Genomic DNA, 12,374 nt, shown 5'->3' with positions numbered 1-12,374 from the left:
CATGGAATAAATTTGTAAAGATTGTATAATGATGGGGCAAGCATTGTGGTACAGTGGGTTAAGCTGCCACTTAGGGCATCCCCATTCCATAATAGAGTGCCACTTTGAGTCCTGGCTGCTCTGCCTCTGCCTCAGCTCCCTGCTGATGTGCCTGGGAGAGCAGCAGCTGATCTCCTCAGTGCTTGGGACCCCGCCACCTACATGGGAGACCCGAATGGAGTTCCTGGCTGCAGCCTTTGGTCTGGCTCAGCCTGGGCTCTTGTGAGCTTTTGGGAAATGAACCAGCAGATAGAAGAGATTCCTTCCTCTCTCCCTCCTTTTCCTCCTCACTTTGCCTTTTAAATAAATAAATCTTTTAAAAATATGATTAAGGAGCTGGCACTCTGGCACAGTAGGCTAAGCCTCTGACTCTAGTGCTGGCATCCCATGTGGGCACCTGTTCGTGTCCTAGTTGTTCCTCTTCCAATCCAGCTCTCTGCTTACGGCCTGGGAAGACAGTGGAAGATGACCTAAATGCTTTGGCCCCTGAACCCGTGTGGGAGACCTGGAAGAATATCCTGGCTTCTGGCCTCAGACCAACTCAGTTCTACCCATTGTGGCCATTTGGAATTTACAGAGAGGCAGAGGCAGAAAGAGAGAGGTCTTCCATCCCACTGGTTCACTCCCCAAATAGCTGCAATGGCCAAGCTGTGCTGATCCAAAGTCAGGAGCCAGGAGCTTCTCTCTGGTCTCCCACATGGGTGCAGGGGCCCAAGGACTGGGCCATCTTCTACTGCTTTCCCAGGCCATAGCAGAGAACTGGATCAGAAATGGAGCAGCCAGGACTTGAACTGGTGCCCATATGGGATGCTGGCACTGCAGGTGGCAGCTTTACCTGCTATGCCAGAGTGCCAGCCTTGCTAGTATTTTTTTAAAAGATTTTATTTTATTTATTTGAAAGAGTTACAGAGAGAAGTGGAGACAGAGTTCTTCCATCTGCTAGTTCACTCTCCAGAGCTGACCTAAAGCCAGGAGCTTCTTTTGGGTCTCCCATATGAGTGGCCAGGACCCAAGCACTTGGGTCATCTCCACTGCTTTCTCAGACATATTAGCAGGGAGCTGATTGGAAGTGGAGCACCCGGGACTTGAACCAGTGTCCATATGGGATGACAGTGCTGCAAGCCAGGGCTTTAAGCCACTGTACCACAGCACCAGGCCCTTGGCTATTATTTTTATAATCCATGTTCATCAGGGATATTGGTGTATACTTTTCTTTCCCTGTTGTATCATTTTCTGGTTTAGGAATTAAGGTGATTCTGGCCTCCTAGAAGGAGGTGGGAAGATTTCTTTTGAATTGTTTTGATTGGCTTGAGAATAGTTGGAATTAGTTCTTCTTTAAAAGTCTGGTAGAATTCAGCAGTGAAGTCATCCAAGTCTGGGCTTTTCTTTGTTGGGACAATTTTTATTATTGATTCATTGTTTGTCTTGGTTATTGGTCTGTTTAGGTTTTCTATGTCTTCATGACTCAATTTTGGTAGATTATATGTTTCCAGGAATGTATTCATTTCTTCTAGCTTTTCTAATTTGCTGGCATGTAGCTAGTTGTGGTAATTCCCAATGACTCTTTTTGTTTTTGTGGTATCCGTTGTTACATCTCCTTTTTCATTTCTGATTTTATTGATTTGGGTCTTCTCCATCTTTTTTGTGGTTGATTGGGCCAAAGGTGTATCAATCTTGTTTCTTTTTTCAAGAAAACTGGCTCTTCATTTCACTGATCTTTTGTATTTTTTGTTTTCATTTTGTTCTCTAATTTTTTTTTTTAAATTTTTGACAGGCAGAGTGGACAGTGAGAGAGAGACAGAGAGAAAGGTCTTCCTTTTTGCCGTTGGTTCACCCTCCAATGGCCGCCGCGGTAGGCGCGCTACGGCCGGCGCACCGCGCTGTTCCGATGGCAGGAGCCAGGTGCTTCTCCTGGTCTCCCATGGGGTGCAGGGCTCAAGAACTTGGGCCATCCTCCACTGCACTCCCTGGCCACAGCAGAGAGCTGGCCTGGAAGAGGGGCAACCGGGACAGGATCGGTGCCCCGACCGGGACTAGAACCCGGTGTGCCGGCGCCGCTAGGTGGAGGATTAGCCTACTGAGCCGCGGCGCCGGCCCTTTTGTTCTCTAATTTTAGTTGTTTCTTTCCTCCTACCAGTTTTGGGTTTAGTTTGTTGTGTTTCTAGGCCCTTGAGATGCATTGACAGCTCATTTATTTGGTTCCTTTACAATTTCTTAATGTAGGCACCAATTACTATAAACTCCCCTGTTAACACTGCTTTTGCTGTATCCCGTAAGTTTGGGTATGTTGTCTTGTCATCTGCATTCTTTTCCAGGAATTTTTTTATTTCCCTTTTGATTTCTTCTATGACCCACTGTTCATTCGGGAGTGTATTATTCAGTCTCCATGTATATATATATTTTCCAGAGATTCTTAAGTTGTTAATTTCCAGCCTCATTCCATTATAGTCAGAAAAGATATGAAGTATGATCTGATTTTTTTTTATTTGATGAGACTTGCTTTATGGCCTAGTATATAGTCTATCTTAGACAAAGTTCCATGCACTGATGAAAAGAATGTATATTCCTCAACTGTGGGATGAGGTGTTCTATAGATATGAATTAGGTGTTGTTCCGTATTGTAGATTAAGCTCTGTGCTTTCTTTTTTTAATAAGATTTATTTCTTTATTTGAGAAGCAGAGATACACACACACATACAAGGACGGGCGGGGGGGAGGGAGAGAGAGGTCTTTTATCTACTGGTTCACTCCCCAGATGGTTGGAGCTGAGCTGATCCTAAGTCAGGAGCTAGGAGCTTCTTCCAGGTCTTCTACAGGGGAACAGAGTCCAAATCATTTGAACCATTTTCCACTGCTTTCCCAGGCTGTAAGCAGAGAGCTGGATCAGAATAGGAACAGCTGGGATTAGAACCAATGCCCATATGGGAAGCTGGTGCCACAGGCCGAGGCTTAGCCCACTATGCCACAGTGCAGGCCCACGCTCTGTGGTTTCTTTGTTGAGGTTTTTGTCTAGTTGATCTATCCATTGAAGAAAGGGGGGTGTTGAAGTCTCCCATTACTGTTGTATTGGAGAGTCTATCTCCCTTTAGATTCATTAACATTGTTTTAAATGGCCAGTCACCCTGGCATTGAGTGCATATACATTTATTATAGTCATATCTTTCTGTTGCATTAATCCCTTAATAATTATATAATGCCTCTTTTTTGTCTCTTTTAATAGTTTTTGTGTTAAAGTCTAATTTGTCTGATATTATCATGGCTATACCTTCCCTTTTTTGCTTTCTGTTAGCATGGAATATGTTTTCCCATTCTTTCACTTTCAGTCTGTATGTGTCTTTGTTGGTGAGATGTGTTTCTTGTAGACAGCAAATAGATGGGTCTTGTTTTATAATCCAGTCAGGAAGTCTGTACCTTTTAATTGCAGAAATTATTCCATTTACATTCAGAGTTATTATTGATAACTAATGACTTGGCCTTGCCATTTTTCCTTGAATATTCCTACTGTTTGCTTTGGATTTCCTTTGTACTGGGAGATTTTCTGCCTTCACCTTCTTTCATAAAGATGACTGTCATTCTCTATTTCTGTGTGTAGCACATGCTTAAGCATCATCTGTAAGGCACTGATGAGTGTTGACAATTTCTTTCAATTTCTGTTTATTTCACCTTCATTCATAAATGAGAGGTTTGCAAGCACAGTATTCTGGGTTGACAGGTTATTTCCTCCTTTTTTTATAGAAAGCTTTTATTTAATAAATAAAAATTTCTTAAGTACAACTTTTTGGATTATAGCTGTTCTTCCCCCTGTACCCACCCTGCCACCCCCAAACCATCCTATCTCCTACTCCCTCTCCCATCCTCTTCTTCATTAAGATTCATTTTTAATTATCTTTATATACAAAAGATCAACTCTATATTAAGTAAAGATTTTAACATTTTGCACCTACACAGACATGCAAAGTATAAAGTACTGTTTGAAGACTAGTTTTACCATTAATCCTCATAGTACAACACATTAAGGACAAAGGTCCTACATGAGGAGCAAGTGCACAGTGACTCCTGTTGTTGTTTTAACAATTGACAATCTTATTTATGATGTCAGTGATCACCCAAGGCTCTTGTCATGAGCTGCTAAGGCAATGGAAGCCTCTTGAGTTCACAAACTCCAACCTTATTTAGATAAGGCCATAATCAAAGTGGAAGTTCTCTCCTCCCTTCAGAGAAAGGTACCTCTTTCTTTGATGGCCCCTTCTTTCCACCGGGATCTCACTCACTGAGATCTTTCATTTAGGTCATTTTGTGCCACAGTGTCTTAGCTTTCCATTCCTGAGATAGTCTCATGGGCTTTTTAGCCAGATCCAAATGCCTTAAGGGCTGATTCTGAGGCCAGAGTGCTGTTTAGGGCATTTGTCATCTTATGAGTCTGCTGTGTGTCCTGCTTCCCATGTTGGATCGTTCTCTCCTTTTTAATTCTATCGGTTAGTATTAGCAGATGCTTAGTCTTATTTATGTGATCTCTTTGACACTCAATCCTATCTTTACTATCAGTTATGAATTTAAACTTATCACTTTAGTAAGATGGCATTGGTACCTGCCAACTTAATGGGATCTGCAGTCCCAAGGCAAGTTTTTAGCTTTACCCTTAGGGGTAAGTCCGAGGGAGTGTGTGCCAAACTGTACATCTCCTCCCTCTCTTATTCCCAGTCTTATTTTTAGCAGGGATCAATTTTCAATTGGATTTAAACACCTAAGAATAATTCTGTGTTAAGTAAAGAGTTCAACCAATGGTATTAAGTAGAAAAAGAAAATACTAAAAAGAATAAAATAGTAAGCTGTTCCTCGACAGTCAGGATAAGGGCTGATCAAATCATTGCTTTTCATAGTGTCTGTTTCACTTCTACAAGTTTCCTTTTAGGTGCTCAGTTAGTTGTCACAGATCAAGGAGAACATATGATATTTGTCCCTTTTGACTGACTTATTTCACTCAGCATGATGTTTTCCAGATCCCTCCATTTTGTTGCAAATGACCGGATATCAATTTTTTTTTTGCTACTGTATAGTATTCTCTAGAGTACATATCCCATAATTTCTTTATCCAGTCTTCTGTTGATGGGCGTTTTGGTTGATTCCATGTCTTAGCTATTGTGAATTGAGCTGCAATAAACATTGAGGTGCAGACAGCTCTTTTATTTGCCAATTTAATTTCCTTTGGGTAAATTCCAAAGAGTGGGATGGCTGGGTCATGTGGTAGGGCTATATTCAGGTTTCTGAGCAATCTCCAAACTGTCTTCCATAGTGGCTTTATCAGTTTGCATTCCCACCAACAATGGATTAGTGTGCCTTTTTCCCCACATCCTCACCAGCATCTGTTGTTTGTTGATTTCTTTTTTTTTCTCTTAAAACTTGAACTATGTCTCTCCATTCTCTCCTAACCTATAGGGTTTCTGATGAGAAATCAGTTGTGAGTCTAATTGGAGATCCTCTAAAAGTAATCTGACGTTTCACTCATGCACATTTTATAATCTTTTCTTTATGTTGTACTGTGGATAATTTGACTACAGTGCATCATGGTGAAGATTTTTTCTGGTTGTGTCTGTTAGGATTTCTATGTGCTTCCTATACTTGGATGTCCCTTTCTTTATCCAAACTAGAGAAATTTTCTGTAATTATTTCACTGAATAAGCCTTCTAATCTGCTCTCTTTCTACACCTCAGGAACTCCTAAAACCCATGTGTTGGGTCATTTGATAGTATCCCATAAATCTCAAATTGCTTTTAATTTTTCTAATTTCTTTTTTTATATGAGATATTTCCTAAGATTTGTCTTCTAGCTTAGATATTATTTCTTCTGCCTCACTAAGTTGGTTGTTAAAGCTTTCCACTGTATTTTTTTATTTGACATATTGAATTCTTCATTTCTAGATATTTTTAAAATGTTTTCCCAGAAAACTTTTATTTAAGATATACAAACTTCATGCATTTCATAAATACAATTTTATGAAATTATGCAGGTCTATCTTCAATTAACTTATATACATATGATTAATCCTGTACTAAGTACAGAGATTTCTCTTCAAAATCTTAATCTCATTGGAAAATTTTTTATCCGTATCATGTATGGATTCTATAACTCATGAATTTGCTTCTCATTGCTTCTCAGTATCCTATGATCAATCTTTTGAATTCCTTTTCAGGAATTTTACCAACCTCTTTGTCTTCACTTTCTAATATTGAAGTGTTGTGTGTTTTTTGGGAGAGTCATGTTTTCCTTATTCTTGTTTCTTGAATTTCTGCTTTTGCTTTTAGGCATTTGTAGAAATACTTGTTGGTTTTCTCCTCTGATGGATTTTATCCTTGAACTATGCTTCTGTGGCTTAGTGGAGTGTCTGCTCTTCCAGTGAATATCCAGGGACACGTACTGGGTTAGGCCAGGGAGCTCTAGTTAGTGCTCTGGGTTGCGGGGAGAGGCAAGTATCCAGGATGGCATCCAAGTTGGGTGTGGTAGATCTCTATTTTCAGCAGGGGAGAGGGTATGATCACACCTGTTGGCTAATCACAACCTGTTTCCTTACAAGGTGATCGGTGTCCAGGGTTAGCACACAGTGGGTAAACCCCCATCCATGCTGGCACATGAACCACACAAAGGGTCTGTAGGGACCTCAGCATGAGCAAAGAACCCTCTGAGATGACCTACCCTGGTCAGAGAGCACCGAGCCTCTGACACCAGACACAGTGATTGCCCAGAGACCCAGCTATGTCCTGTGCCCTATTGTGCAGTCGTAGAATTCTCACAGTCAGAGCATGCAAGGTTCCCACAGTCATGGGATGCAAAGGATCCACAGAGAGAGATGTTCTCAGAGCCAGCTGTCTGTGGGTGCTCCACCTTGGCAGCCTGAGCCCCAGAGCCTGTGATGTGTTGAGAGAATGGGGGCACCTCACAGGCCTGTGTGGGTGTCCAGCCCCCTGCCAACCTTCCCAGCCAGACTCAAAGTCAGTGAGGAGCACAGCTTTTTCCCTCTGGTTACATGCACACACAAAAGCTGCTGCAGCCTCTACTGGTGTCAAGACAGCCCCTTCTCCCCGCCCATTGCTGGATGCCCTCGTGAGGGGATGGGGAGAAAGAAATGCGTTTTTCTTTCAGTGGACCAGTTTGATGCCCTGCTTCTCGCTGGGGCTCCAGTGTGGGCTGTGAGGCTGTCTCTCAGGCATTTTCACCTGTGGCCCAGGTTACCACACTGTGCTTTCACCTCTCTCTCCAAAGCTGGCATTGCCTCCAGGTCGCGGCTGCAGGGGGCCGTGTGTGGTGGCTGTGCACATTGCTGTGTGCACCTTCCACGCTGCTCCACGGCGTCCCTCTTCCTTCTGTAGAATTTCCGCTGCAAAATTCTCTCCAACTCTCCTGGGAATGCACGCCCTCCACTTTTCTTCTGCTACGTCCCCCTGTTCAAAAGCAGCCCGTTTTCTTCCCTATTCCGCCATCTTGAAGTCTCCAATTTCTAACACATTTAAAATCGGCTTTTTAAGCCAAGTCACAGATTTCTTTCGATGTGTGCTCTGTTCTGGTGTTGCATAACTGTGTGGCTATTGCAGGGGCGCCTGGCTGGAGTGCAAGGAGTCTCATTCCTCCTCCTGTGCCCATTGGTAAGCACTGGGTGCCCTGTTAGAGTGCATGGAGAAATGTACAAATCAGGGATGCGTCGGCTGCTTATGACATCCCCTCTGCGGGAGCATGGAGCACCTGCTTCATGCCCTTGAAGACACTGAGCAATCGGGCTCTTGCCCTGAAGAAGTGTCGTTTTCATGAAAGAGGTATAGACCAGAAATTATGTAGCAAGGCCCTTGTATCCATCGTAGTTGCCTCCTTAATGACGTAAACAGAACCCTGACTGGATTGTCATGCGCTGTAGTGATGTGGTGAAAGCCGGTTCCCACAGCATCGCTCTTCCCCATTAGGGAGAAGCACAGGTGCTTGCTCTGTCTCCCCTGCTGGCAGTGTGGACTGGAGGCTTCCTTGAGAGTGTGGTGACAAGTTGCCTGTAGGTAGTCTGGCAGACAGTGGTGGCTGCCCTCATCGCTCAGGGAGAGAAAGCTGGGCACTGAACAGGTGCTCTGCAAAGCCTCTTAGGGGCCCTGGGACCGAATTCAATCCTCACAGCCGGGATGACCACGCCTCCCCACCTATCTCCCAGGGAGCTGCTGTGTGCTTTACCCCCATAGTGGAAGCTCCGCAGAGGCAGGGCCTCACCTGGGTGCAAGCCCACGTTCTTAGAATTGTCCAGAGCTTCTAAACAAATGCACCAGTCTGGATTCACTGCTGCTAGAGCAGGACTAAAATCGTCTCCAGGCAACATTTGAAAAAAAAAAAATGAAGCTTCCAAGGTGAGGAACAGGTGTCCTCAGAGCTGGGAGGTGCTGAGATGCTGGCGGAACCGACCGGAAACAGTGAACCAAAGAGAAACTCTCTGCCAATTCTCAGGAAGGCTCTGAATGGAGACGGGTAGGGGAAACCATGTTGCAGAACTTGCCTTGGAGACCCAGCCTGGCTATAGGATGCTTTCCTGCACCTGAACCTCAAGTGGCCCATTTGTTCACAGGTAGAGATGGTGACCCCTAGCGCTGAGCACAGCTAGCTGGTCCGTAGTGGCCTTTGGAATGTGCGTAGCTGGTAGTGAGGAGCCAGTTGTGTGGGAGCCTTGGACTCCACATCCCTGGCATCTCATCTTGCACTGTTACCTTAGCACCAGTGGGCCCTCCAGCAGGTGCCCCGTGCTCCTCCATGCATCCCTGTCTCCACAGCATCTTTATCCCTGATGGCCTTGCAGGACTGTGGCTGCCAGCCCCAGATGCACTGTTTGGCAGTAGCTGCACCAGCAAGTGCTGGTTGCCTGAATTAGCATTTCCTTCCCTTGAGGGTATGTTTCTCACTGGGGGCTCATTATGGGGATTCCCAGCATCCTGGCAGCTCATTCATTTACTCAAGTCTGTCCCTAGATTCCCCGCCCAGTCAGCACTTCTCCTTCCATCTCTGGGTTCTTTTTGGTGTTTTTCCACAATCAGCTATGACTCATTCATTTTGTATTTTTTAATATAAAACCTACAACTCGAGTGTGGATTAGAAGCCTAGTGAGCATACTCGAGCAGCCCTGTTGACCTGCTTTTATTCCTGACTTCTGTACCGGGGGCCTTGTTAGGATTGTGAGCGTGTGCCACTTCCACGTGAGGTGGGCAGTCTGGGGCCGTGCTGTTAGGTCCGAGAAGGGAATCCAAGACAGCGAAGGGCAGCTGATTGGATTCGGTGGCTGGAGGGCCAGGACTGAAGGAGGCTGCCGCGTGGCAGAGGCGTCAGGCTGGGACAGGAATGATCTTGAGCGGACGGTGGGCATTCTTGTCATTTCTTCTCTCCATTTTCATTTGGTGGTTTTCTCTTGTGTTACGCAGCCCTCATTGGTTGGCTCTGGAGGTTTGTTGTGTCTGTCCTGAGAGCCCATAGGCTGCCTTCCTGGTCCTCTCCCCGCTCCCAGCTGGGAACCTTCTGGTTTGCTGTAGCCTCACCCTCACTTGCCTCGTGCTGTGCTGGGTGTTTTGGTGGACTTCACCTTTCCTTCCTTCCATTTCTGATTCCGTCCATCTTAACATCCATACTCTGTCTTTCGTCACTGCCAAATCATTCCTCCTTTTTGCCTTGATGAAGTCCACAGTATGGGGTGGGGGAAGTGCTGGGGCGCAGCAGGTTGAGCCACTGCTTGGGATGCCTGCGTTCACTGTTGGAATGCTGGTTCAAGCCCTTGCTCCTCCACGTCTGGTCCAGCCTCCTGTTAATACACTGGTAGAAAGCAAGTGATGGATCAAATACTTGGACCCCATTTGGGAGACCTGGATGGAGTCTGAGGCTCCTGGCTTTGTCCTGGTCCAGTCTTTGCTGTTGCAGATGTTTCTGGAGTAGACCAGCAGATGGAAGATTTTTCTCTGTTGCTCTGCCTTTCAAGTAAATAAAATAAATTAAAAGTTAGAAGTAATGAACAAAGAAAATCCAAAGTATCCTATCATGTCGTACTTGGAAACATTCAAAGCACACTTTGCCTTTGTGTAAGCCCACATGAATGGGTTATGGTTTTATGTTTTGTGCATCAAGTCCTATCTCTGAGGTAGGGAATATCATTCTGATTTGGAAGGTAAGGAAACCAAGGCTAGGTGAGGTTTAGCTCCTTGACCAGTCAGCGATAGAGCTCAGGTGTCTCTGCTCTTTGCCATTTAGCCTGGGACGCAAGGAAGCACACAGCTTCCCAGGTCAGGCGTGGATATCATGGCGCTGGAGACCCTTGCCTGCCAGCATCCGTGGGATGCCCTGAGACTGTGTAGCACGGAGAGCCCCTTTGCCATAGAGTTTGACATTGTAGCTAAAACCCTGAGCTGTGTTCTCCTGAAGTGACTGGGACTGTGGGGAGTCACCATGTGGGTATGACAAATAACAGTTGCATTGGACTCCCAGCTTTTGTCCTTGTCATCTTTGTTGTGTCAACCTCTCAGCCACGTGGAGTTCTCCCAGTAATGAATCTCAATGGTTTTTGTATTTTTTTTTCTGCAGAGCCTGTGTCATCTTAGGGGTGATATTCCTTCTGTCATCCATATGTATAGTGGTCAAAGCCATCCATGACCTTTCAACGAAGCTGCTCCCGGAAGTGGTAAGGTGCTTCTTCCTCCTTAACGATCTTTCCTAGCAGCACCGTCAGCAGTCCTGACCTCCTGTCCTGGCTTACTGGGGGGAGCGAGCAGGTTGAGCGAGAGAGATTTTGGGGATTGAGAACTCATAGCAATACAGATGACTCGACAGAACAGGGGCAGATGAAGACACTTCACATAGTGCAGCTGGTACTGGGTTCTGTGTTCCCCCCTCTTACGCCTTTTCACTGGTCGTAAAGCAGGAAGCTTTTTTGTATAGAGAAACAAGATCGTTTCTGTATAGTAGCGTAACCCAGTGTGAGCTGTGTGCATCTGTTTTTCTGCACCCAATGATTATTATCATAAATTCTTTTTTGGCTTTTCCTTTTCACCTTAATTTACTATATAAATCTACTCACATTAGTTTTTCTGGCCCAGCTGACATTTTGGTTGTAGAAACTGCAGGTCACAATTTCATATGGAAATCCGTCTTTGATGGCTTTGTCCTCTGGGTGACAGTCATTACCTGCACTCTGATCGTTTCCCTCCCTCCCCTCAGCAATGCTGAGGAAAGAGATATTTCTATAGTCTCCCATCCTGCAGTCTTCACGGCAGGCAGCCAGTTGGGAACTAGGAGATGAAGGCGGTGCCATTGCAACGATTCTGTGTGTCCCGGTTGCAGTGAGTTAGATGCAGGATGTGGGCTCTTCTCTTGGGACCTGAGTTTGGCTCTTTGCACCCTCCTATAGGAGGCCAAAATGACTTTAGTTTTACTTTGGTGCAAATTCATGTTAATGCTTTTGGTATGAGGTATTGCGTGCATACGTGTGTGTGTGTGTGTGTATATGGGGAGTAGGACATGAGGTGGAAATTTCTGTGTTTTGTAGAAACATTAAAGTGGCCACTTTAAGTTTTTCTCCACTGTCTTTTAATCATGGCTAAAGCAATCCTTTTAATAATCCATCAAGATCTGCACAACCGTCTGGGACCACAGGCGGTGTCGGTGACAGGGCGGAAGGATGGGTGTGAAGGTCGGGATGGCCCTCCTGTTGGCCTGGGATCTCTGGTAGAGGGGGAGCTGTCTGCAGTGCGGGCTCCTGTTTATTGCACTGTCTTCATTGTCTCCTGGTACCCCGATCTTCCTGCTTGGACGCTTCCATCCTTTTGCTGCATGGAACTTGCCAGTCCACATTCCCTCTTGTCAAGTAATGCCCAAAGGCATTAAATGTGACATTAAATGTGACTCTCTTTATAATGTGTTAGATGTCCCCTACGTAACATCTTTGCACTTTTCAGGGCTTGGAAACCTTCCGCAACTCTAAGAAATGCTTGTTGCTAGGAATTTTCAGCATTACACCAGTGGACACATTCATTTATTTGGGCATTAAAAATTAATTTCCCGCAGGGCTGACACAACATGGGATGGACGGCTGTGCTCACGGGGCCTCGCTGAGGCCTGCCTGCCTTTTGCTCTTGATAGCTGAACCACTGTGAGCTGGGAAGTCTTTTATCTTCCCAAGCTATTCGTGCTCTTAAGAAAAGCAACACACAGACTTAAATTCCACTTCAAGGTGTAGGAAAGTTCATGGAAAGATGGAATTAAAAGATGTTTATTTTGGTACCAAAAAAATTGCAATCCATGCACAGTTTTTCCCTCATTTCCATTTCAGGGCGTCTCAT

The 12,374-nt window shown here is 45.1% G+C and overlaps 1 protein-coding gene across 7 annotated transcripts in view; it reads left to right on the top strand.

Moving 5' to 3' along the window:
* Nucleotides 1–12,374, top strand: part of TMEM163 (transmembrane protein 163) — a 464,757-nt gene that overhangs the window by 413,549 nt on the left and 38,834 nt on the right. For 6 of the 7 annotated variants that reach the window (XM_062185937.1, XM_062185921.1, XM_062185905.1 and 3 more), the window contains one exon: nucleotides 10,621–10,717. In XM_062185937.1, the coding sequence (XP_062041921.1) occupies nucleotides 10,621–10,717 (97 nt within the window). Of the gene's footprint in view, nucleotides 1–10,620; nucleotides 10,718–12,374 lie in introns of those variants that run through there. The other variant, XR_009865484.1, reaches the window with a different exon arrangement.

This window comes from Lepus europaeus, chromosome 1 (assembly GCF_033115175.1).
Source record: "Lepus europaeus isolate LE1 chromosome 1, mLepTim1.pri, whole genome shotgun sequence".
NCBI classification, from domain to species: domain Eukaryota; kingdom Metazoa; phylum Chordata; class Mammalia; order Lagomorpha; family Leporidae; genus Lepus; species Lepus europaeus.
The sequence above is the reverse complement of the archived record's forward strand: the minus strand, read 5'-3'. Positions and strand labels throughout refer to the sequence as shown.